The sequence below is a fragment of the Camelus bactrianus genome, chromosome 26, assembly GCF_048773025.1.
Source record: "Camelus bactrianus isolate YW-2024 breed Bactrian camel chromosome 26, ASM4877302v1, whole genome shotgun sequence".
Lineage (NCBI taxonomy): Eukaryota > Metazoa > Chordata > Mammalia > Artiodactyla > Camelidae > Camelus > Camelus bactrianus.
In genome coordinates, this window is record NC_133564.1 from 31374001 (window position 1) to 31401329 (window position 27329).

Sequence of the window (27329 nt, forward strand, 5' to 3'; positions counted from 1 at the left end):
CAGTGTGGTAACCAGAAAACTGTGTTCACATCACTAAACCCTTAATTGAGCAGCTAAGCGTTTTTCCCTTTAAAAAAAAAAAAGCTGTTGTTTTTGATTTTTGGACGCGACTTTTCTAGCTCAGGGAACAACAAAGCAGAGCTTGGACAGTGTCACCAGGTCATTTTTGTAAACAAAAGGTCACTGAACAGCTATGTTATACGGGCACCGTTTCAGGACTTACGGAAGATCACGTGACTCAAACTGTTCTGGCCTCCAGAATCTAGCAAGATGATTAAAAATGGAACATAAAAAGTCTAATAAAGGGAGAACGTAATAGGAGGTGATGGAATTTCAGAGCAGAGACAAATTCCCTGATTTTCCTCCACTGGGGAAAGGGAATTAATATAACCATATGGGTTTACAAAGTAGTATCTACAGAAGTTTGAAATTCTTAATTTCCAGAGATGGCTGTCTTCCACTGTGGATCATTCTTTTGAGTTCACTTTTCCTTCTTCGGATGCTCGGTTGCCTACTGACAAAAGAATGCGCTGACTTTTTTTTAAGTTTTAAGAGTTTTCTCCACAGAGCAAGTTTTATTTGTCTTCATCCAAATATCGCTGCCATGGAGCTAATAATGAGAAACGATGTCATTGTGCAGACCTGGCACACCGTACAGCTTCCAAAGCGTTTTCACAAATACCGTTTCAAGGGGTCTCATTTGGTCTCCACCAAACCCCGAGGAGAACGCCGGGTCAGACGGATGCCTCCCTGGGCGGGTACGTGTGCCTGGAATAATTATTATTTGCATTGTGTGCAGAGGAATCGCAGGCTCAGAGGAGCTGGGTGAGCGACAGTGACAACTGGCATTTGTCAGACTCGTCAGACAAAAGGAAGATTCCTGGCCAAGCCCTCCAATCTAAAATTACGTCCAAATTATTACCCTTGAAAGCTCGTGCTCTCGCTGGTGTATGTGCTCTTGAAAAGCTAACAGCCCCAAGCAGCATCTGGGGGGGCCCGGCCTCCCCTTTTCTCATGCTTGGCACCTCATTCCCTCCCCAGGAACTGGCCAACCACTGTTCCGTCACCCTCTCTTCCCAATCAAGGATCAAAAAGCAGCTATTTGAACTTATATCCTCAAAAGCCAAAGACACTGGATTCTGCCCTTCAAGAGCACTGGGGCTTTCAAACCTTCATCACCCTGCGGTGGGGGAGGAGTCTTCTTGCTGATAAACACTTTTAGGGCAGCGGCCATAAGGTGGAAGGAATTTGGTGCTGGATCACTGAGGCCACCGCAGGGCTTAAAAGGGGCCTCTGAGCTTTGCTTCAGGGTCAGAGGAGGAAAGGGAGGCTGGCACTAATGCACGCTGGTGCGTGTCCCTGAAAGGGACTTCGGGGAGGAGCAGTGACAGATTTAACCAGTAGAGAAAGCCCACGGGGTTTCGAGGGGCCAAGGCACAAAGGAAAAAGTAGAATCTTGGAAGCAGCCAAGGGTCTGAGAATGGTGTCCCCAGCCCTGCCTCCAAGCTCACGCACGCGCGCTGGTCGTGGCCTGATCTGAATCGACAGCCTCAAGCCCCGTGCTTCTTAAGATCTGCCCCAAGCCCCACAGCCTTGGCCCAGGCTGCTTTTTCTCCCATTTGAACAGACTGAATGGGAAAAGCTGTTCTTACCTCGTAGTGGGCCACACGCTGAGATTCCGATATCAGCTGGGCACTGCACACCTTGCAGTAACTGTCTGTAAATAAGTCCTGATCGAGATCGGAGGACTTCATCGGGCTGCAGGAGAACCAACAGAAGAGAAAAGAAAAATGAATCCACTGCTCTGGTGTTTCTGCAGGACACTAAGTGTATGAAGTAGCCTGGAGCGCGGGAACAGATCCAACGACGGTGACGGTGGGAGGGACCGCCCCAAACCTTTGGTGTTACCATGTCAGTCAACCTCAGTAAGTCGTGGGCATTACGACTTCCTAATCAAACCTGGTAGGTCGTAATGCCCAACAGCGTTGCTGATACCCTAAAAATTGAAATCCAGCTTTGATTTTCTTTGTTTGGCAAATCAGACTTATATCAGATGTATTGTCAAGGACTTGGGTGAGAAGACATTTTCCGAAACGATTTCCATCACCAGAATATCATGAGGACCCAATATATCCCACAGTAGGAAAGAGCTTAAATGAATTCTAATACAGCCACACACTAGAATACTATGTGGCTCTCAAATCCAAACTTGGATCAAATCTTTTAGGAGAATATTTAGGAAAACAGGAAAAAAATTACCCTTAATAACAAAGGTTTACAAATCAGTATATACAGTATTATTCAAATTTCCTTTAAACCACGTATAGGTGGGTAGAAAAACATTCCAGGAAGTTTTGACAAAACGTTAGTAGCAGTTATCTTTGGGATATTGTAAGAAATTACAGAATTTTCTTTACTTTTAAATTTGCTGCAATGAACATGCATTACTCTTGTGGTCCATGGAAATGGGTTAGCTTTGTCAGTAGCCTTATAGGCCATGTCAAGTTGGGATTTGAGTTCAATAGCTATACTTAGACAATTGAAAAATCAAATCAAAAATTGAACTATAACTTTCTTTGCAAGCTCCAACCTTGTAAAGTGAGGAGTCCTCACGATTCCTGCTGACTCATCTACGTGGAGGGGAGATGAAATTCAGGAAGGACGCTTCCACCACACCACACCGCAACTGAGCCCACAAAGGTAAACAAACACACCCTCAAATTCCAAACCCTGGATCAGAATGCAGCCCAGGTTCTCACGCTCCTAAAAGTGGCCTGACACAGAGGTGTGTTCCTGCAGCTGAAGTGTAATATCACACCCTGGGAACACACAACAGCGTATCAGGATGCCTTCCACCAACCCACGAATTCGCTTCATCATACTTCCTACCCGCCAGGCAGAGAGGAAGGGCTGTGTCGGACAGCGTGGGTACGAAGAGGCAAGAAAAGCGCAGACAGCACAACACCCTGGCGCTCAGCCTACCCCGACGCCCTCACCGCACACACGAGACGGTCTGGAGTCACACGGCTGTGACTGGCGTGGCCACAGATACTGCCCAGCTTGTGCGATTCTGATGCCCGCTCCCCAGACCCCTCCCAGGCCTAAGCGCTACCTGCCAGCTGTGTGATACGGATGAATCACACACCCTCAGGCTCAGCTGTCTCCCTGTAAGAATTGAGATGATAGTATTTTCCATGCCTCCTTGGAGAATTGTGGGGAAGATCAAAAGGAGAACTAGAGGAGAAGGTACTATGTAAACTATAAAACTTCCTTTCTTTGAAAGGGATCATTGTCACATATTTAGTGATATCCTGATGCTGGTAAGATATTGGGCAAGTCTTGATTAATGCAGCAGAATGAAGGATTGTGGTCCATTTTAAGGGATTTTTAAAAATCATCTAAACAGCTGGGTCACACGAGTGAAGTATCCGCCTGAAATAAAATGCTGCCTGTCTCAGCAACACTCACTCACCCCTGACCTTGGCCTTGGCCGCCTTGGCCCATTAGGATGCTTGTATTAAGCAATTCCAAAGGATTCACAGTTTCTACTCCCAAGAGACAACAGTTTTCTCCAGTTTTCCAACACCCCGAGTCCCGACAGTAATAATGCCAGAGAGTAAGGACCAGTGACTCTCACAGCTGAAGCAGACCTGTTACTTCTGGAAGGATCTTTCCAGGCAGACTGCCAGGCCAGCCTGCAGTGCAGCACCCGCAGAGCCAGGAGGCTCACCACCTCACACGGCAACCTGTTCCAAAGAGTCTGTCCACTCTAGTCATTAGGTACCTTTCAGGTTGAATCAAAATCTGTTCCACTGTAGATTTCACTCATTGATTCTGTCTTGGGAAACAACACCGCATGATTTTACTCTCCTTTCTCACAAGATACCCTCCCTCGGGTGTTGAACATAGCTCTCTTCTATCTATGCCCAACCCCCATCCTGCCCGATTGTCTGAGTCTGTCTATCTTTTTTTATGGGCCATCTTCGAAGGCAGTGCGCCAAGGACAGAATGAAACACTCCAGATATGATCTAACCGGGGCAAAGGAGCACGAATCCAAATGACCATGCAAAATGTCCACTGTCATTTGTAATGGTCTGTATTCACATCCTGGAATGCAGATGGAGACGAGGTGCTTTGATGACTGGGAAATGGAGTCCGATGTTTTGAAATGTCAAATGGGAAAAGAAAACTTCGTAAGGTGTATTTTTGAAGCCAAGCGCCTGTAAGTAGTTGCATTGAAATATTATCGCGTTCCCTGCTATTTCTAATAAAGAAGCGCACGAAAATAGATTCCTGGGTGACCTGGTTAATAGGAATCTCCAAACTCGTTGCACACTCTCTCCTCATTATACAACCGACTGCAGAAATCAAACACTGTGAAAGGATATTCAAGGTACGTGTCGGACCAAGTGGGGCCCGTAGGAGTCTGAGTCTCAGGAAAGCAGCTGTGCAGCAGAAATAGCTTTAAAGGCAGAATATAAAATGTGTACACTAAAAAAAAAAAAAAAATTCAAAGGAAGAAGAGAATAGCACGGCTTTTTCACTTTTTATATAAGAATATTGATTTGAACAAGCCCACATGTAGTTAAAATGCCAGTAAAGACCCCTCTGAAATCCACCGGCCCGAGTGGAATACCTGAATAAGTTAAATTCCAGTGGGAGACCATTAGCGGACAAGTGGCAGCCTGGTTTGGGCAGGAGACCTTTTCTCCGAGAAAAGAGAACTCTCTCTGTGTATGTCACTTTAGGCAACCAGAGGGTCTGATTTGTAATTCAGTTCCCAAGAGGGACAGCTGCCACTCACTTCCCTCTTCCTGCCTGTTTAGAATAGGACTGGCCTTCAGAAGTACGGTGAGAAAAAGCTGCCTTTCCTTAGCCTTGTCCATGGTGCTGAATCATCATAGAGCAGAGATGGGGCTGGGCCATTCATCACTGACACTGTTCAGTCCTACTGTCCACCGGAGCCACTGTGTGGTGACCCCCACCCTAAGAACATGCCGACTGCACTGAACTGCACAGTGAGAGGAGGGAGGTGAGAGCGGAAGGAAGGAGTCTGATTGCCCGGATTTGAAACTGATCTGCCCAAAAGCGGCCTCAGTATTCCCCACCCTGGCATGTTCCAGAGCAAACATGGAAGATCTGAATAACCCCTCTATCAGTCCTCAGTATTCACAGAGGGAAGTGCTCCCTGTCTTCTAAGTCAAGTAAAGGCCCCGAGTAGAGTTGGAGGCAGTATTAGAACAGGAATCTGATCAGAGTCTCATTTGCTGTCCCAGGTCTCTATATAGCAACAGATCTATTTAAACATGTAGCAGTGAGTGTAAGATTTAGAGGTGTAGCTTAGTATAAGAAGTCAAGAAAATATAGAGGGGGAGAGCTTTTGTTTTATTCAGTAATGGTTCTCCAGCATCTATTATGTCTGACGCACTGGGATAACAGAAGGCACATCTCCTGTCTTCCAAATCTTTATGAGCTATTGAGTGAGAAGAGATGTGTACCAAATACCTAAGTCACAGGCAGCAGGTGTAATATAGCTGGTAAAAAGTGCTACAGGATTTGAAGAGACAAGAGGTATGACAGGGAATTCTTCAAGGGGGTTCTATATGAGTTGAAAATTTAAGAGTGGAGAGGATTAGAGTGGAGGGAAATGGGTTCCAACTCAGAAGCTAATTCGTTTCCCTGGCACAGAGGAAAAATCTTACAATCAGTAGGTGTAAGGAGATACATACAAAGGGCACTGGTGGGGCTAATTTGGGATTCTACAACATCAAAGGAAGAGGCAGCAAGATGCATGGAAGAGAGGAGATGCAAAGTTCAAGACCCAAATAGAAGGAGGACAGCCAGGACCCAACACATTTCTCCAGGTGCCAGGAATGGCCTTTTTCAAGATTTTCAAATGCAGCTATGAAGCCCTCCTTTCTGATTCCTTCTCAAGAGCAGATCTCAGGAACAAAGGTTGAAAACCCAAAGAAACCTGAGGCTTCCTGGCCAAGGTTAACATTCTCCATTCCATTCCATTTCTAATGGTGCTAAAAGAGATCCTACAACCCATGCGGGGCTCTTCAGAGAAGAGCAAGATATTAATTCAAATCCAGATTTGGTCACTTGCCAGCTAGATTTTGAGCAGGTTATATATCTCCCTGAGCCCTGCTTTCCTCATTTATGAAATGGGGAAAACATTCTCCCAGAGTTATAGCGATGATGAGAGAAGATGTAGATTAAAAGCATCTAACAAAGACTGTGGCATATGGCAGACACTCAGAAACAGACACTATCACCACTGTCATGAATATTATTATTTTTGTATTATCATTACTCTTATTTTCAGGAGGGATGCTGTAAATATCTAAGCAGAGAAAGAGACAGAACCACACGCAAGACTAAGGAGAGAGAATGGACCTCTGTCTCTTTCAGTTTTGACAAGCTGGATGGTTGACTGAAAATGCCACCAATTAAAATGAACCTTCCCCTGGTTATGAACGTGAACAGACAGGAGGCACACCGCTGTCACTTAAATTCAGTCACATTTTAAAATCAAAATTATTCATATCCATACAGCTATGGGAATGGTCCCTGTTTTGCTTTACCAACATTGGACGAAGTCAAACTCTGCTCAGAAGGAGGAAAGCTATGAGAATCAGGGCTGGTCCATTTTCAGCTCAGAACAAATAAACCCTGTTTCTGCTTCTCTGTGATTGAGCTTTTAGCCCACTTGCAAAACAGCCCTGAACTGGAACCCATGTTTGGTGTTTCTATGGCTGTGGTCTGATCTTTGTTCCCGTCCCCTTTCACGCCCTGCCACTGCCCTCCTGGGGCACGTGAAATGCCTTCCCCGCTGGCCTCCCTGGCAACAGATGATAAAGATTTGGGACACTAGCCCACGGTTCTTCAAACATCTCCACAGTGATCGCCCACCTGCTGCCCCTACCGGCACAGGCACCCTCGAGGACCGGCTGGAAGCAGGGTCTGTCTTGTCCCCTCGCACCTCCCCCCACGTGGAGGGGGACACAGGGCTGGTTGCCGTGACAGCAGACCAAGCAGCCTTAGGAAAAACAACCACAGAAAGTGCTCCAGAAATGGAAAGCGTGTTGGTCTCCCATGAAACTGCACCAGAGAGAGAAAGGGTGCAGGGCGCACACAGAGCAGCCGGGATGAAGCAGATGCCTGAACCCAGCTCCCAGCACACTCTCCTTTCCTTCACCCCACACCCCGGAGGTGGCCAGACAGGGGACCTAAGCCTCCATGAAGTGGCTGAGCTTGGGGTGAGCATCAGGTACACACCAGCTTGAGGAACCTTTTGGTTCCCTGTTTCTTGGGATGAAGGCTTTCTCTGATCAGACGGTGCCTTCCCCCTTCCTAATGTTGCTCAGAGAAAGGAACCTGGCAGTCCAGGCTCCTCACCATATAACATGCAGGTACAAGCTCTGCTTTCCAATCTGAGCTTTGATGCAGAAGAGCCGGGGGGGGGGGCGGTGAGGATAGAGAGAGGGAGAGAGAGAAACTCTCCACACCACTCTCCTCTCCTGCGTGGCGTCGCCAGAAGCTGCATAGCTGACTCACACCGCTTGAATAATTGCCTTTTAATGACACTATTTTCTTCACTTGTAAAACCAGGCTCTGTGATCCTGACTCAGAGGCATCTGCGTCTGTGGGCACACACGCCTCACCCTGGGCCCCAGGGTGGTGCAACAGTCTCAGCGAGGCCGGTGACACCGGGGATGGAGCGCAGCAAACATGCCCCCCGCCAGCCAGGGCCAACCTCAGGGCACACACCTGTGCGCCTGCCACCTCTGCGGAGCCGTGCGTGCCGGGCTCCTTGCCACTGGACCCTTGTGCCTTGTCTGAATGCGTGAGTCTGAATTACAGAGCCCAGGGGGCTGAGTGGAGCCCATGGCTTCCAAGAACCCCAGTGCCTCAGATTTTCCATGGAATTCACCAAATAGCCTCCGTGCACAAGTCCAGGATACTACACAGCCTCCCTAGGATACCCGCTCTTCCTCATCACATGGGCTTTTTTGAGAAGTTACTATGTGCTGGTGCTGCTCTGGGCACTAGGTTTGCCTCCGTGAACAAGGTTCTGATCTCATGAGAAAGGTTCACACCCTGGGATCCAGCAGTCACCATTATGCAGACACACGGACACCGACAGGATTCCTGTCTCCTTCTGCACATCAATAAAACATTCACACCAGCTGGTAAACAGTGGCTCCAGCCCTCCCACCCTCCCTCTCTACTTGCTCCATGGCTTGACAGTCCCTGCTGAGATTTCAGTGCTGGACCTTTGCCTCCACCTTACTGTTGAGATGGTGGATGCGGGAGGAGACAGGCGGGGCTCGCAGGTGTTCCAAAAGGTGAAGGCCCTTCTGTCTCTGTCTGGGTTTCCAGAAGGCCCTCTGGGAGGCCGCTGTGGGGAGAGCCCGAGGTGGCTGGACTAACAGGCAGTGAACCCAGCTGTCCCCAGCTGACGGGTCTGGAAGGTGTGACGTAGCATTGTGGCCAGGGAAGACGCCATTGGCTTTTATTATTAGTGGGGAAACTCCGGCATCCCTGCCAGTCACCAGGGGTCAGAAGCATTGTCTTTCTCCTTCTGCCCTCCCCGGGGAGGGAGACATGAATGGTGTATGGAGAGCATGGACTGTCCACTGGGTTAGCCCTTCAGGTCTGAGCAAATACAGAGCCCCCATCACAGGAGGAAAGCCAGGGGCAGAGAGAAACAAACAAAGAAACAAACAAATCACTAATCCACAAAGAGGAGGAGAGGGGAGGAGAAGACATGGGGGAGCAGGACATCCTCCTTATGTTTTGTCGCTCACTCCATCATACTAAAGGGCTGTGCACCCAGGTGGGAAAGCACCTCACATCTTAAAGAAGAGGCTCCGCCCTCCCCCGCCACTTGAAGGAAGACAGCCAGTGTGGATCCCGGCTTCCCAACATGCCTGCTGCCTGGAAGGAGCAGGTGCACCCTCCAAACGGGTGGATTTTCTTAACAAGCTTAAAGACAACACCATCTTTCTTTTTAACGGCGGAGACAAGCTTTCGAAACTACAGTTTATAAAGAAGTATTCCATTCCTGTAACCTGTTTACATGATTGATCTTTACAAGACCGCCACGCCCGAGCCAGACAGATCGAGGGTGGACTGGAAGGCGGTTATCACATCCAGGGCTTGGAGGCACAGTCCTGCACCTGTATCCCACTGCAGGAGAGGGTGCAGACGAGCCCGACCGAGCTGCCAAGGGGAAAACGGTCACTTTTATTCTAATCCACCCTCCGAGGCTCCTGCAGACATCCTCAGCCCACCCAGCATGCTAACCTGGCTTGGTTTCTCTGGGGATTCCTGTTTTGTCTCGATCTGTGTGCGGCTTTTCCTAAAATCAGCAAAAATGGTAGAGTCCGGGTAATAGTATCTGGAGTAGCCAAGATGGGAAGACACGAGAATTGAAACGTTGCAATATCTGACTCTTATCGAGTGCGGATGGAGGTACAGACACACGTACATCTTTGACAGGAGGAACGGTGGCAAGTTCAGCCAAGCTAAGAAACTCAGCAACTACACTCCTAGTTTCCAGGCAAGAAAGCGTCATGCTCAGTACGCAACACGAGGTGCGTGAGAGATGACTATCGCAGCGCTGTTCAAATAGCAAAACCTGCAATTCGCCCAACACGCACCTGCAGGGGAGGGCATGAACACATCGAGGCAGAGTCGTGACACGAATGGGGACAGTGGCACAGCCAAATAGGGAGGAATCACGGCGGATCTAATGTTTCCGTGGAAAAAATCAGAGAGTACGCACACGGGATCCTTCCTCCAGAGTCAAAAACAGCTAAGATAAAAATACAGACGTCTTGAGGAGACATGTAGGTGAGATACAACTCTGAGGATGTTTGGCAAAAAATGAGGACAGGATTCAGGATGGTGATTACTTCCCACGGGCAGGATGAGGGAGTTATGTGACTGGAGACAAGTTGTAGACAGATCTCAACTTTGCTTTGGAAGGTGTTGTAGGGTGTTCTGTTATTAAAGACTGTACATGACAGTGAGGAAGATGATGATGACGATGAGATAGATAGGTATGTAGATAGATAGATAGATATGTAGATAGATAGATTAGATAGATAGATAGAAAGACAGACAGACAGATAGGTAGATAGATAGATAGACAGACAGACAGACAGACAGATACCATCCATGCACTAATGATGAGACAGAATTTTCCAGAAATGAATCCTCCACACTCTCTGTAGCAGACACATAGCTGTATTTTCTTCCTTCTCCCAGCCACAAAAAATAATCTGAATTTCTCATCCTCTCTTGCAGTTAAGTGTGCTGTGTGCTGAGCTCCAGCCAAAGCCATGGCGGCAAAAGCAATGCGCACACTTCTAGACTGGCCCTGCTGCCACACCACCTTCCACCTGCCCTCCCTGCTGAGGGTCAGACCCCCGTGGTGCCCTAGTGCCCCTTGGAAGCCACGTGTTGAGGAAGTGAAACTTCCAAAAGCCCTGAGTTCTAGAATGACCCCACGGAGCAGAGCCCCAGGTCCCCCACATCTGATGCCCACAGAACATTATGTGATGTAGAGAGAAACTTCTAACGTGCTGAGCCACCACGGTGATCCCAGGGATTGGCCAGCACTACCTTAACTAACTCCACGCAAACACTCGTAGCATCACAGGACTGGAAAACAGTTACCCGGAAGCATGCTTCCGACCAGTTAAACCTCTTACGTGCTTTGAGAGGGAGCTGGAAAATGCCAGACTTTCAAGGGTCTTAACCTTGAGAGATTTGGCTTTTCATTGTCTCTTCTGTTCAGTGCTCTGGGTGATGGAATTACACAGCCCAGACCTCCCTGAGAATGCTTATTTAGAGCCACCTAGCTCTTCCTCATCTGAACAGATGTGGTTTTATGGGGTCTAAAGTCAAGCCATGTATGGAAAAGTTCTCACACCATTTTAGGACAAAGCCTGGGTATCAATACACTGACTAGAAATACCTTTCTGGGTTATTTTATCCCCTGTTCAAATACCAGTAGCATCTTCTAGGAAAGTCACTCGATTTCCCTCCGTTCCGAGCTCATTCATCTTACTCACCCCAGCACGCTGCTGCTGGTGTCTCGCACAATCTGCTCTGTCATCTTGGAGGGGGTGGGGGCGGCGAGCAGACGGTCATGGCCACTGGGATGCCCGGTAGCGAGCAAGGGCCTCCCATCAGGGCACCAGGGCCTTGTCACCTCGCCAGAAACGACAGCCGGGCCGTCTGGCAACAGCCCTGAGGTTGGGAAGAAGCGCACGTCTCACCGCTCCCGCTCTTAATGTAGTTACACTTTCAAATTCTTGCCCCAAATCAATTCTTCTGGTCTTTGCAGCTGATGTGAGCTGGGGTTGGGCAGTTTCCAGGAAAGGAAACCACATGAACGTAGATTCATCTTCTGGCTGAGTAGTTTGTGGCTTTGGGGGGAAAAGAGGGGCGTAGCAAGTACAGGTTGTGTGATGCCCTTCTGAATCTCCCCCACCATTTGGTCTGCTGTGGGGGTACCCCTGTCCCCAGCCTGTCAGGGAGTTCTCAGTCCCGCCACCTACCCTGCTGGGAGGACCGGAGAGCAAGAGAGATCACCTCCCACAGCAGAGACAGGAATAAGGAAAAGGTAACACTAGAGAGGAGCTTCAGGCCACCTGACCTCATCCTCCACACTCACACGAAACAGAGGAGACACCGGGGAGATGCTGGCGCTCACCCACGCTCTCCCTGCTAGCAAAGGCAAACTGGGACCCCAGCTCCCACGGTGGCGTCCTTTCCCTACACTTCGCCACCCGTCCAGAATGCTACTGTCTTCCTTTTACAAGGCACTTTGGACAGAGAGGAGCCAAAGTCACCCTTTTAAATTTAGGGGGAAAAAACCAGACACTGGGGGAGCCAGCAATGCAGAGATGCCCAATAAAGTCCACCTTCCAGATCGGACCCGAGAGGGAGGAAGAGGGGATTCTCGGATTGTGGAGGTGAGTATTTTGTCAGAAATGAGAACGCCCCGCCCAGCGATCTGTGAGCTGGGCAGGTGTCAGGTCACAGCAGGAGGGAAGTGGGTTTAAGTAATGACTCCATCTACACCAGCCAAGTTCCCATCGCGAGCAGCAATCCGATTTCTCAGAGCCCAGAAATAAGAGGCCAGTCCCCCAAGTCGATGGGCTGTGACCTGCTTCCTGACGGAGGGGTCCCAACCCACAGTGAAATGAGTACCTGCGATTTTCTGGGGTGGACAGACTAGATGCCCTTTCTGGGCAGAGCTTCCTGACCCAGCTGCTGGGGGTGGAGTTGGCTTTCGGGCTTTAGCTGTCCTCTCATCGGGAATGGCCTCTGCTGCAGTCACCCTGCCCACGGTCACACTCCTACCCAGGGTGGCCCACACCCAGTGGCTGAAGGATGCAAGGCAGAAAAGATCAGCCACTGTAGCCCAGCATGGGGCAACTGTCATAGGTCATTTCAGCCCCGGCCTCCCCAGCTTCCGTCCTGACCCTTCCACCGTGTCCATCCCAGACGCCACTCCTGCCAAACTTCCCAAGTACTGACCTCTGCAAAGGCCGCCTCTGGGCAAACCCGCACCCCAACCTTGCTTCTTTCATGCCTCCTCAGGAAGCCAGCCTCACTCTGGACCCCACCTCATCGGAAATTCAGAGACCAGATCAATTCCCAAAGCCCCAGAACTCCTCCAGAAGCCCGTCAATTCTTCTTCAGAGTAATATTCGTGCAACATGAGGCCAAGAATTGTCTCTAGTAACACTGTCTCCTGGGAGAGGCTTGGTACTATTTCTAATAAGCAAAAGACAGAGATGCGCTGGTGCCAGCCCCCATCTCCCGGTCTTTTGATCTGCAGTCTCCGATGTGGTTACAGTTACTATCGCACCATCCGACTTGAACTGATGATTCCAAGTTCCATAATGTCAAATAAGTCACACTGCAGTAACACTTCCTACCCACTGCTAAAAATACTGTTTCTTCCCACACAGTTAATCCTAATGAGATATTTCAAGCCACCTGGCAGCCGGGGGAGTTCCTTGGCACTCATCTTCTACGGAGTCCCACGAAATGCAAACTGTATACAATCAAATCCATTGGAGGCTCGTGTCAGGGGGGCCAGGAAAAGACAGTACAGGTTATTTTTGTCCCAAGGTAAGAGACGTTCCTGGGAGATGTCATTAGACCCCCCATCCGTGGGATCCTTGGGTAAAACATAGTACGCGGCCACGTGTCTTGGCAGTGAGCACACCAGAAGCAGACCTGGCCCCATGACTGACTGGCTTTCCTCCAGGACCTAGCTGTCCTTACAGTGTGTGATGAGAACCCAGTTTGAAGCCTGAACAAGTGCTAAGTCCACTGAAATGTGAATGCAGCTGGGGACCAGGAGAGGCTGCTCCTGCTACACTAGCCAACAAAGCCCAGCCACCCCAAGGCTTGCCACGTGTCACAGACAGCATGGTTAAAGCAAGCAACCCCCAGCTTGTTAAAGGCTAGACTGTGTTCTCCGCTCCCCATCGTCCCGCTGAGCCACGCATTAGGGATCACCTCCCTGGGACGTGGTCCCCGCTTCTCACCCAAGCTGGGTTAGGGGCCCCTTTCTAGATCCTCCCAGCTCCCTGTATACACATATACATAACATTCCTGGCGTATGTGGATCCTAATTCAATAACTGGTGTCCTTATAAGAAGAAGGAACTTGGACCAATGGGGAGGTGGCCACGTGAAAACAGAAGCAGAGATCGGAGTGAAGCAACAGCAAACCAAGGATGCTGGAAACCACCGGAGCTGGAAGAAACAAGGAGATGTCCCCCTCTAGAGCCTTCAGAAACAGCACGGTCCAGCGACACCTTGACCTCTCAGAAACTGACGTACGGAGCAAGCACTTTATGTATAGGGCCCTCACAACAGTACGGGCCTGGGGGACGGTTACAGAAAGCCCATGGGATATGCCCAAGGGCAGGTCGGCGTAAGGTCCACAGAACTAACACAGACAGAGCAGGAACTCAAATCCGTGTCTCCTGACTCCAGGTCCAGCCATCTTCCCAGAGCTTTTAAATCAACTATTGTTTCAGCATTTGCTCTAAGGGTCTTCCGAGCCCTGTTAAAACCTTCCAGCTCTGTTCCTTCCTTTGCACTTGCCGAAAGGAGAGGGAATTTGAGGCTCTAACAGAATTCCAGCCCTCACGGTCAGGAAAGACCCAGCCAATTGCAGCTGCCGCCTGCCGGGTTTGGTCACAGATCTGCCCGGGTTGCGGCATGTGACTTGGGGGTCAGGAGAAAGCCATAATTTACAAGCTGTCTTCACCTGCCAGGGTCATAAAGGGAGTTCACAGCAATTAGACACATATAATCACTTAATCCACTGTAAATCTCTGCCAGAGGAAGGTAGTCATTACAGAGCTCCAATCTGGTTGGTCCCTGGCTGGTCTTCAGGCAACCAGAGTCCTACATGATATTTTAAAATACATTTTTTTTAAAGACTCCTCCAGAACAGCGGCAGCCCTGAAATTGGAGCTGTGGGCAGAAAGACAAAGCTAGGAAACAATTTGGGTTTCCTCCCAACTCACCCCAAATTGTGAACTGAATCATCTCAAAGCGCCCCTACAGCTGGGATCTTGATTGCAAATTGGAACCAGACCCCTCATTCCATCACATTCACGTGGCTAACCTCTCCAGTCCCCAGCTGAACTCCACAGCCCCCTGACAAAAGCCCCGAATGTATCATTTCCCAGGTGTGGCTGGATCAGGACCCGGCCCGATGTCACAGACCCCTGGGTCCTACTCACGGCCAAGTGGCATTCGTGTGCTGGAAAACAGAGCAAAGCTGGGAGGGAGGTGATGTACAGACGAGTGCAATGTCCGTTTTCCTGGGGAGCAGAAGGCTTGCTCATGGCATGGACACCCCTCCACCCGCTGGGCTAAAACCTCTCCTCTGATCTTTCCAAAGCAGCTGCAGCAAGTTCTGAATATTTCAGCTTTTTATCTCCAGGTTCTTGGCACCTTCCCAGCCTTCAACAATCTCGATGGTCAGTCCACAGAAGCGCATCATTTATTCAACAGCTGCCAACTCTACGAGCTCAGGGTCACACCCTGAGTCTGTTACTTGTCTTCGTTCTGGGGAATTTGTGCCTGCAAGTCACCACAACACACCCTGGTGATCGAAGAGGCTCAAACACAGACCACCCCTAGAACGACCAGCGAAGTAAAAATCAGGTGAATGGATTTGCTGCCGACTTTGATTTCTGTTTGGTTGGGCAATTTGGGGCAGGACTGGAAAATAAACCCAGTAGGACCATGTGCCAGTTTTCAGGATCCATCCCTTCCTTCCTTCCTTCCTTCCCCTCCGGTTTATGAGCTGTGTATACCAGACAACCAGGACTCACAGAACTGGCGCTGGAGTAACTCAGCAGAAGCGCAACCAACGCCACCACCCATCTCTTCCAACCCGGGGGCCTCTGAGAAACACCAGAGGAAACAACCAGCAGACCTGACAAGTGAAGACGGGGGATCAGGAAAGAAAACACAGGAGTTAAATGAAATAAGAGCTGGCCTCGCATTGGCAACAAAGCTTCCAGACTCTCTGACGTGATCTCGCATAGCGCATCGCGTTTTCAACTCCTTTGGGGAAGTAAAAGTATCTTGACCCCACACCTGACAGAGCACAAAACGGGGCCCAGAGGAATTAAGGGACTTGCCTTGGGTCACGCACGGTGGCAGGTCAGGGCCAGAACTCGGGCACCTGTCGCATTGCTGTGAGCAGAAATAACGGGGTTCTTCCAGGAGAGTGGTCCCCGGGGTGACGTCAGCATCAGTGAGACAAAAAGCAAAGACACTGAATGCTCTGTGCATCGGGGGAGGGGATGCTTCAGAACTGGTCCCAGGGAACGTGACTGCAGGTCCTGAGTGAGGCTCTGAGCTGAGCATCCATCACCGATTAACATCACATCCCCAGCCCTTCAGAGCCTCACCTTTCAATTCATTCAGTTCCCCTATTTCCCTGAGACTTGGCTCATCTCCTGAGAGAAGTGTGGGGACGCCCTGGGCTTCTTCCCAGATCAATACAGCCAAACAGCATCAAACAGAACATTTTCAGCCTCTTCATTATCATTTCCAAAAAGCTTGGCTTCTCCAGAGCAAATAGTCTCGTTTCGAGATCCGCCACTCGGGAAGAGGACACAAAGTTAACAGTTATTAGTGGGTATCTCCAGGCAGTTAAAGCCACGTTGCCCTGGTGTTTCAGGTCTCTCCCAGATGCCGCGTGCCAGCTGGCAACTCCACTGCTTCTGGAAGGTAACGCAGCCTCGGTGCAGTGGGCGAGATGGTCCGTCAGACCTGCAGGCTGTGGCAGCTTCTGAAAACAGAGCCGCGTCCTGTAGTTTGACTGCAGGCAAGTCAGTTGCTCGTTTTCAGGCAAGAGCATCCTGACTCCGCGAGATTGCTGGGAGGACGTGGTGGAACCCGTGTTCACTGCCCGAGGAATCTCAGGGAACCTGGTAGGCAAGCTTTCAACCTCACAGGCTAAATACACTTGCTAGTTTAAAAAATATTAACAATAAAGTTGGAGGGAGCAGTGAGGGTGAAATTGTGTTGAACAAGGATAGAACCGAGCATCAATTAGGACCAGCCCCAAAAGGAGGCCAGATGTGAAAAAGCGGGACCAGCCACCTGACATCTGGGTACCACGCAGGGAAGATGCAGGCCTCACCTCATCTGTGGATCCTGGAATCCCAGCATTTGGACTTCAGCCTCTTTCAAAGCCTGGAGAGAGCAGGTCCTCAGTGGCCTTGCGGAGGCATCAGAGAAAGAGAAAGTCCCTCTGCCAAAGGTGCGCGAATGGTCCGCCCGCCCGCCGGCTCTGGCTGAGCCCTGGGACACGGCCGCTCTGTGAGCTTCTTCCCAAATGGGCTCCCCACTCACATCTGTTTTCTTTTCCTACAGCCTTTTACATATTTCTCTCTCCTGAATCCATCCCACCATTGCCCCAACCCCTCACTCAGCCCGATCTCCAACCTTCCAAACAAGAAGCCCAAATCCTCCATTTCCCTATATGCTTCTGGAACACAAAGGGAGAACACGTGTCCCGGAGCATGGGTCTGGGGGCCACGGAGGAGGGTTCCACGGCGGGAGGGGCTTCCCAGGGGCTGGGCTGCAGCGGCCGCCTCGGAGCCGCCTGCCTCTGGATTCCGTAATTAAAGTCACCGGGTGTTTGATCACCTCCCTGATGCTGAGTAATTAAAACCCTGCACTGTTTGTTTTCCATTTCCTTTGATAAATGGTGAATACCGTTAACGAGCAAAGGCAGCGATGTTTGGCCTCACTCACCCTCGGCTTCCCCATTTCCACGAGCACCCGCCTCCACATCTGGAGCTGCGGGAGCTGGGGTGGGTGCAGCCCGAGTGGGGACCTGGAGGGATGAATCCGCGGGGCTGCGGGGAAAATGTTGGTGGCTGACCTCTCAGGGAGGGCTGACCCCATTCTTTTAACCTTTCGAGGGCAGAAAAGGGTCCAGGAAGGTCTTCGTTTTAAAGGGAAAACTTAAAGCGGAAGTTCAAGGAATTCTGTTTGGCTTGTAAAGGCAGCCCTCTTTCCCAACTCTTTACGAAAAAGAAAAAACTGCGACGATCCAGTCACTTGGGAGAAAACACCTTGGTAAGTTTCAGTCTCTCCAACTGGGAAATGCGTATAGTTGTGTGCACCCTGCTTAGCACACGAAGGTGCTGTGACAATTAAACAGCACGTTAGATGTGAGACACTGTGCGAGGCATGAGGCGCTGATGGATGTCCCCCTCGCATTATCCCTGCCTCCTCCCTGTGACTCTGAGGACACAAAGGGAGAGCTTGGCTGGCTCCCAAAGCAATTTAGTCTCTCTGGTTAAAGCAGGGGGCACCAAGGAAGGACAGGGAAGGGCAGGTGGTGTGAGGGCAGGTGGTGTTCCGGGGAAATTTCCACACTGTTCTCTCCATAAGAGGAGCTCACTCAGTCCTCCTACAAGCCTCTAGCAGGTGCTGGAGGCCCGAGGCCACCAACTGGCCTCACATGTCATGACTTGCCTTCCCAAGGACTTCCACTGCTGGGACAATTACAAGGAGAATGCCCTTCCCCTAATAACATATTGTCTCTGTAACTGGGTTGGAAGGCAAACAAAGGCATCTCCAGAGGTGCCTTCTGTCCTGGGAGCTTGCCCTCGCGTCGCCCCTAAGGAGGCAGCTCACATCTGTCCAGCAGATACGGGCTGAACCTCCTTAAACGAAGCCCGGGGCCCGCAGGGCTCTGACAAGAAGACCCAAGGTCAGCCCTTCCTGGCCTCCAGAGAGCACTAACTCGCCCAAGGAGTAAGTGGAAACTATTTCAAAGGCACACGTGATATGGCCTCTAATCTAAGCCCCAGACTTTTCCTCAGAAGCCCAGGGGCCAGGAAACCTCCTAGCAGTGGGTAATTTTGCAAACGAGGAGAGGTTTACCTGCTGGAATTCTGGATTCAGGTGCCCTTTCTGTCTACTTCCTCCTGCCATCAGCCATCCTGGGAAAAAGATGTTAACCCAAGCAGAGGAAAATGAAATCAGACAGGCTCGAGAAACGAAGGGAAAGGCTTTGAAGGGTGAGACCGAGAGGGCAATGATTCAGCCCGAAGCAGCTCTTCCTTGGCTGTAAAAACGACAGCCTCGCAGAAGGGGAAACATCCCCCCTACATGGATGTCGTACTTTCCACTCTGTGACCCCAGGCTCTGCAGTCAGGACCTGTGTCCACCCATCACCTGAGTAACATGCCTGAGTATTCCCAGAAACACAACAAAGCGTTTGCACTAAAACCACCACCAACTCCGCCACCCAAAAAAGTAGTGATTATTTTCAGTTCATTGGAGGAATCTAAGCCAACTGAACCTTTTGGAGAAAAGTGGTTGGTGAGATAGACACGAGTCAGACAGCAGTATATTCTACAGAATGAAAAGCACAAGCTTGGGGACATCAAGGTGACCCAGCAATTCCAGTCCTGGGCATTTATCCAAAGAAAGCAGAAACCTCTAATTCAGAAAGATACATGCACCCCAGTGTTCACAGCAGCGCTATTTACAACAGCCAAGATGTGGAAGCAACCGAAATGTCCATCGACAGATGATTGAATAAAGAAGACATGGTATATTTATACAATGGAATATTATTCAGCCAAAAAGAAAGAATGAAATAATGCCATTTGCAACCACATGGATGGACTTGGAGGGTATTATGCTAAGTGAAATTAGCCAGGTAGAGAAAGACAAATACTGAAAGACATCACTTATATATGGAATCCAAAAAGTAAGACAAACTAGTGAATATAACAAAAAAGAAACAGGCTCACTGGTTTAGAGAACAAATTAGTGGCTGCCAATGGGGAGAGGGAAGGCAGGAGGAAAAAACAGGGGTATGAGATTAAGAGATACAAACTACCATGTATAAGATAAATAAAGTACAAGGGTATATTGTACAGCACAGGGAACATAGCTAACATTTATAATAACTTTAAGTGGAGTATAAAATCTTTAGAAATTGCAAATCACTGTGTTGTACACCTGAAACGTATATAATACTGTCAATCAGCTATACCTCAATAAAAAATAATTTTTACAAAATTTTTTAAAAATTAAAGAAAAAAAGTGTGAAGACTGGCATTGCCATTTGCAGAGTTACAAAACATGGGGGAGTTATTTAATCACTGAGTCTCAGTTTACTCCTCACTAAAAAAAGGCTAATAATAACATCGTATTACTGTGAGAACAAAGAACGTAAAGTCCCTAAAAGCTTGGTGCAGAGTAGGAATTAAATAAATGGTAGCTACTGTTATATTTATTACTATGAATAACACTACTGCTCGGGGGAGACCAGTGGGGGGTTGTATCATTCTCCATCCAGTCCTTTCCTCCATTCAGAAGTCCCTTCACTCAGATTCCTGATCCCAGAAACAAATTCAGCCTCTCCAGATTCAGCACCAAGGACAGCGCGGTGGGGGGAAGGGGTCCCCAGCAGGTCACAGCTCTCTGCTCCTGGCAGATAGTGATCAAGGCCGGAGGGCGTGCTGCTGGCGGGCTGGCGGGTACCACCCCATGCTGGCATCACAAGCCAGGTCAGGTGGCACAGCTGCCTAGAGAGCCAGAGAAGCCAGCCTGCAGATCTAGAAAGCAGGTGGGCAGGAAGACGTTCAACCCATCAGTCTTTTCCCCTGACCCACGCTGGCCAAGGCTGACCAGAGGCCACTCCCAACCCCCAACTGCCCTATTTTCATCATCTTGAAACCAAGCAAGCATGCCCAGACACTCCACATGGAAGAGTCTTCTTTTCTGCTTTCCTGTGTACTCCCGTTATTTCCTCGTAATATATTTATGAGTAAAGATGTGTCTCCGCCCACCTCTCTCCCACAGTTACAGGACGGAGGAGTGAGATGAAATGTCTCAAATTTCCCAGGAGAAAGAGATGATTATATTCTCCAGAGAAAGACACATCATATTTATATCTTTTGGGGTCCCCCAAATTGCCAAACAGTTACCCAATCATGTCACCGGTCCTCTAAAGAACACACACTTTACTCTGACTCCTGGATTCTCCCACTCTTTAGTCATTCTCAACATATTCCTAAAAATGGGGTTGGAAGAGGATAAGTCACCCAGATGGCATTACTCACTCCATCTTTTCGGCTTCCAAAGCACTGTGACAAGAGAGACAGAGACACGATTGTGTGTGTGAGTCTCATTCATCAGGAAATCCTTCAACACCTAGATCAGTGTCTTGCACAGAGTAGATATTTGGTCATTATCTGTTCAATTAAACTGTAGTTTATATGCTTGGCTATCCAACGGGGCTCAAACCTAACTCAAATTCAAAGAGAATAACTGAACACCATCTGTGAGTTCACTGCCCTCCAGGGCTCCCCATCTCAGTAAGTGGCACCAGCACTCGCCCAGCTGCTCCAGACAGAAACCTAAGGTCCCTCCTCCATTGCTCTTTGCTCCCACACACATCCCATCTATTAGCAAGACGTGCTGCTTCTAACTCGAAAACAGATCCTGAATCAGGCAGTGTCTTACCATCCGTGCAGGACACCTGCAGCCTGAGTCTCCATCATCTCTCACCTGGGCTCCTGCAAAGCACCTCCCTGCTCTCCCAGCCTGCTACTTGCCATCTGATAGTCCATCCTTCGAGGGTGATCTCACTCGCTCATCAGATACTGCCGCTTGCCTGCTGGAAGCCCAGCAAAGCTTCCCAGGCAACGAGAATAAAATCCAAACCCCCTCCCCAGCCCAGGAGCCCTACCTGGTGCAGACCTTGCCTCCCTCCCCAGCCACATCTCCCTCTCCTCTCCTCCTTACTCACACCCTCCAGCCTCACTGGGCCTTCCCTCCATCCACTTGAAAGCACCAAGCTCCTACTTGGAACTTTCATCCACCAGAGACCTTCTGCCTGGCCACCTTCTCCCAGATGTGACCCACCTGCTCCTGCTATGTGCACCCACCCACTCCCCAATCATCGACTTTGCTCTCTATGACATCACCCTCTTTTCTCTGTTTTTGTGCACGACCAGTTCAGAAAGTGATGTCATGTCTTTGTCTGTGTCTTTGTTGTCTAACTCCCCCCAAGATAATTTATGCACTTTAGCTAGAGACTTCCTCTGTCATATGGACCCCTGTATCTCCAGGGCCTTGAATGCCCCCAGCACATAATAGCTACTCCAACATTCGCCGGCCAACTAAATGGCTCAATCCAGTGCTGCCTCCAGGACCCAGGTGCTTCCTCCCTGAATTTAGTTTTGCACACTCATGTATGTGTACAGATGGCACTCGGGGAAGAGGAGGGAATCAACTCTCCGGAGACGTTATGCAAACCCTCAGTCTTTTGACGATCCTCACCACCGATCCATCTGCCAATCTGAACCTCTCTCTCCTACAGAGTATGTTAGGTCAACAGTTCTCAAACATTCTGCTCTCAGGACCCCTTTACACACTGAAAACTTGTTGAGGGTCTAAAAGGGCTTTTGTTTGTGTGGGTCACGTTCATCAATATTGAATGTGGTAGAAAGCAAAGCTGAGAATTTTTTAATGTGCATTAATGCCATTTAAAATAACAATAACAAACCATGACATGTTCACCTATATGATGTATTTATATTAAAACCGACTATATTCTAAATGCAAAGTGGGCTCTTAGATTGGATCCTGGAACAGAAAAAGGACATTAACAGAAAGACTGGTGACATCCAAATAAAGTCTGTCGGTTAGTTAATGTTGCATACTGACATGAATAATTATGTTAATGTTAATAATGATTTCTAAATGTTAATTTCCTAGATTTAATAAATGCACCCCAACTCTAACCCTATATCCCCAATGTCAACGTCCGGGAAAATGGAATGAAGAGTACACAGAAACTCTTTGTCCTATGTTTGCAACTTATTTATAAATGTGAAATTAGTTTAAAATATAAGGTTTATTTTCAAAAACTACATTTGAAATAAATTAGCATGGAAAGTGGCATTGTTTTACATATATTACACCAAACTTTGACCAGGGGCAACTTCTTAGAGGTTAGTTGCAATGTGAAGTCTGAAACCGTATCAGTGAATTTTTTGTACTTGGTAATAATAAATTCCGTTGGTCTATCTAGCACTTTGGATAACTCTTCTCCCCATCAATGACTCCCTAACAACAAGCATTGATCATGCAGAGAACAGTTCACTGAATTATACAGATCTTTCAAATTTTGACAAATTTCATTATACAATATCCAGAAAAGAACATTCATTAATCTCAACCATCTCATCAGGAAAGTCTATAAGGTTTGGGAAGCTGTCAAGTTCATTATGATAGATGCCATTTTCCCAAATTCTAATTTTCACTTGAATGCTTAAATGTTATTACTGACAAAAAAAAATACGTAGTTGTATTCCTTGAAATGGCAGGCTTATTCCACTCAATTTTGAGAAAACATCCCCCCAAATATTTAAATCTGAATAGTCATTTTTTCAGAGTAGTTTGTCTACCAGCCCTTTAATCAAGTAAAAATAGCATTCTGTGAAAATAGCAGTAGGTCAGTGCACAACTCAAACAACTGTACAAGTGCTTTTCTTTAAGACAACCTTTGTACATTGGTATGGAACAGAAGTCCTCTGTGTGTCATCCTCACTTCATATCACACAGGATATTCAAAAGATGTGTACTCAAAGATTGATAATTAATACAATCCATAATTTCTAAAACTTCCACTAAGACAGTCTTGAGTGCAACTGACATTTCTGGGTTGTTTTTTTTTTTAACCACGACGAGTGTGCTGCAGTTATGCCGACTTCTAGTCCAGCACTGCCGTTGCCTTGATTTGGACTAAGGAACCTGTGGTTTTACCCCCTTGGCTTTTGCCTCTTTGGTCCAAGTTGCAACACCTTCCACAAGTGTTTCCATGAATTTCAACGAGAGGAAAATGCAAATAATAACCTTAATACGATGGTGATACTCATGTTGACCTCAGAGACGTCCTGCAAGGGTCTTAGGAAACCTGTTTTTGGACCACATTTTGTGAACCACTGTTCTAAATGATTTACTAGTAAGATCTCCCAAAATGCAAACGTTTAATGAGCATCACTACATGCAGACCCAGCTCTACGTTCCCGTGGAGACTGAGGCTAGGACGGTGCAAAAGGAATAGAGACAAAGTCTCTTCCCAAAGAGTTCAAAATATAGTGATATAAACAACAGATAAATTAAAGAACTTGGAAAATGTTAAGGGAATGACAGTGATAACAAAATAGAGGTGACAATGAGAATTCACAGTGCTGAGGTGATGCAGACTGTGGACCCGCAGGAGCCAGTGAGATTAGGTAAGGAGGGGTTCAAAAAGGTCACTCCTTTGGCAGTGTCAGCTCAGGCTTCTGGGCTTCTCCTCCCACCTCACTCCCAGCAATCCACTGAACATGGATTCTGAAGCCCACAGCCTCAGCCCAAAGACTGCAGGTGGTACTGGACCCCGCACAGGCAGGGAGGAGGTCTGGCAGCAGGACGCGTGCACACGGTTTCTGGAAGTTAAAACAGTGCAGAGGAGAAAGGCCAAGGACCTTGGCCAGATCCCGCAGTGGCCAATTTCTACATTTGGGCGAGAGAAAGAAGGAAGGCAAGGAAGTACTGTGTGATGCTCCAACGAGGCTCATTATTAGAGAAAAAAGAAACATAAAGTCAGTTTTCATGGACGATCAAAATCCAAGGACAGGTAGGGCATCTCTGAGATGAAGCTTATACCAGACGAATACAGTACACCGACAATACCCAAAACTCCCACAGCTAATTTGAACACAGCGACACTCACGCTTCTCCTCCGTCCCCCGCTGTTTGTGTTCATTTCAAATGACACTAGACTTCAAAAACTGGCCCCCTGCCCACTTAACTTAGGCTCTTGGTAAATGGTTTGTCCGGACCAAAGCTGTTGGCAACTGCACCATCTTTCTGACAAGCTGTGGTGTTTCACTCTGCAGAGCCAGGATGTCCTGAATCTCAGCGGACCCCACGAGAGCCCATGAGAGGTGATTATGGCTTTTCTGCTGGCTGCTTTGATGGCCCCAGTGCCAAATGACTCAAAACCCTTCAGGCTATCGGTCGCTAGGCTGGGATGACACAAAGCAGAGGGCCAGAGACACCTTCTGCAGAGCTAAGAGCTATTTCTGTCCCAGACAATCCACAGACTCAGCAGGACCACAGCCCTCCACCACCCAGCCAAAGGCACCTGATGGAATCAGAACCAATTCTCATGGAGGCTGGAGCATCTGTCCGAAGAGAACTGACCCGTGTCTTCCAAGTCTCCTCACCATTTACACGAATAGGTCTATCCTTCCATCATTGGTACCCAGGATCACTTGCATCACTTTTCATGATGCCCAGCATCACCTCTGAAGGACAGGGTCCACCAAGCTATCCATCCCATGAGACCCCAGGCTCTGAATAGTGAATGAGCCCCAGGAAGTCAGCCCACATGGCTCTGTGGGACAGGGACGGATGCAAGGAGTTCTGTATCCTGCTCTTACACTCTCTTCTTCAGTGTTTGTCCCAATTCTCTAAACAGACAGTGGGCCTTTAAGAAGGATGTGGTGAGTGACAAAGGAATTTAGAAACACTAAGGATAACTCAGAGGAGAGAGAGTTCTTTCTGAACACCGTTCCTCTCGGTGTCCTGGGATGCCTTCCTGAGGAAGCAGAATCGAGAAGCCAATCCAAGGCGGGAAGGGTTGGAAAAAGGAGACAAAGTGAAGAGAGTATTCCAGGTGAGGGAGGACACTGTGGGCACAGGCGTGGAGAGAGATGCTTGTACTGTACAGAATGCCTACCACTCTGGCAGGAGTGCAAGGTTAAAGCAGGGAAATTAGTGAAGTTAATGTAAGAAAAGTAGGTTGCGCCCATAATATAAAGGAAATTGAACTTCAGGCTGCGGGGCACTGAGGAAAGAAAGGTGATTAAGGCGTCTGCAGCCCAGCAGGGGTGGGTATGTAGAAGCGCAGGTGGGAGCACAAAGCAGGGAGACAGCAACCCTGAAGATCTCACGAAGGACGGATGCCGGAGCGTCTTGGCTCCAAGGAGGTCATATTTCCCCAAGCAGACACTGGAGGATGGGCAAAAAAGCACTTTCCAGGGCCAGGAAACAGCTTAAGCAGGGTGTTATGACTTGGAATTTTGCATTCAGGAGACTATGAGCACTAAGATACGGCTGGAAAGGGATAAAAAGGAGATGCGGGGGGTGGCGCCCTAGATGTGGGCACGAGCCAGGTCAGGGAGGGTCAGCTGGCGGTTTCCAACGCACACTCTGAAGAGCACGAGGAATTCACAAAGGAACTTCAGCGGCTGCACCCGTACCAGGGGAGGGTCGGGTGGGAATGATAACTAAGCCAGGGTCCCATCTCCCTTCAAAGGACAAACTCTGCTCTGAAGAAAGACTTCTCTGCTACCATCACAATCAATCAAAAGCTTGAACACTTCTGATATTGGTGTCCATCACTAAAGGTTTTCAGGACCAAGGCAGAAGCATCCGGAAACCACCAGAGCAGTGCTGGCACCTGGCTGCCTGGAGTGCAAGTGACGAGATCGCCACTCAGTCCAGAGAGGCAGGCAAGACCGGGCTACCCCTCGGGGGAGGGTGTAGCTCAGTGGTGGAGCGCATGCGTAGCACGCACAAGGTCCTGGGTTCAATCCCCACTACCTCCACCAGTCAATAAATAGGTAAACCCAATTTTGGTATATCCAGACAATGGAACACAACTCAATGACGCAAAGCCATGCAATACCTGTAAAATGACCAGTCTCAAAAATAGTATGTGAAGCAGAAGAGTTTAGACATAAAAGTCCACAATGTATGCTCCCGCTTACACGAAGTTCAAGGACAATGCTACTCTGCAGGAGAGAAATCAGAGCCATGGGGAGTTATTGACTAGAAGGGGGCAGGAACGAACATTCAGGGGTGACAGGTTGTGTATTTTTATTTGGGGGAGAGCTACACCATGTAAACTTTTATCAATACTCAGTGAATCTGCATTTAAGACCAAGGCGTTTCCTGTAGGCTTCAAGATATACTTCAAGGACGGTTTCACCAGAGGAATTTGGAGAAAGAGAAAGTCAAGGTCAAAGGTGAGTCAAGAGTTCGCCGAGAGGGGCAGGAAGAAGCCATTTTCCACGAATAGAACAGGGAACTCAATGGGGGTGGGGAGGGGTGAGATGATGTTAATTTTCACCTCTCTTGAAGCTTCCTCTTTTAAAGTACTTTGAAATATCTGAGTTCTGCCTTTTGCCTCCTATTGGATCAGAAGCAAATGGAAATCTCCTTGGTACCAGGTCTTGGGCAGAATGGACCCTCCGTCCCTGGGCGCTGCCTTGGCATTGAGATCAGGTGGTGATTTTTTTTTGTTGTTCTCTTCCCTCTGGACCCCCAGATGGACGGGTTGAATAAGTAAGTTACAGGGAAGCATGGATAAATGACAATGGGTCAAAAAGTTTCCTCTCCCTGAGAAGACGGCTTCACTTCTGTGGGGCTCAGAGAGGTTCAGTGCCTTCCCCCAGAGGAATGACTAATTTAGGAAGGAAGATTTAGACCCCAAGAAGGGCAGACTACAGAGACAGTGTGAGAGCTCACTTTATGTGGCCCTCCATGAAGAGTTCACTTCCATTCTCAAGGTACCAACAGACTCCCTTCTCCTCTTCTCTTTTTGTCCACCACATGCATCCACCTGCCCCAGATCTCATCAGCAAACACGTAAAATTGGCCCACACTCACTGTACGTGGCCCTGGCCAGTCGCCTGCCCAGTGGGACAAAAGGTGACCCCACA

At 48.7% G+C, this 27329-nt stretch overlaps 1 protein-coding gene across 5 annotated transcripts in view; it reads right to left on the reverse strand.

Annotated features, from left to right (window-relative positions):
* Window positions 1–27329, reverse strand: part of ZMAT4 (zinc finger matrin-type 4) — a 420999-nt gene that overhangs the window by 361822 nt on the left and 31848 nt on the right. For all 5 annotated transcript variants that reach the window (XR_012502429.1, XR_012502427.1, XR_012502428.1 and 2 more), the window contains exon 2: window positions 1653–1758. Coding sequence is in view for 2 of the 5 variants with exons in the window: in XM_045518776.2 (XP_045374732.1) it covers window positions 1653–1754 (102 nt within the window). In the remaining 3 variants the exon portion in view is untranslated. The remainder of the gene's footprint in view (window positions 1–1652; window positions 1759–27329) is intronic.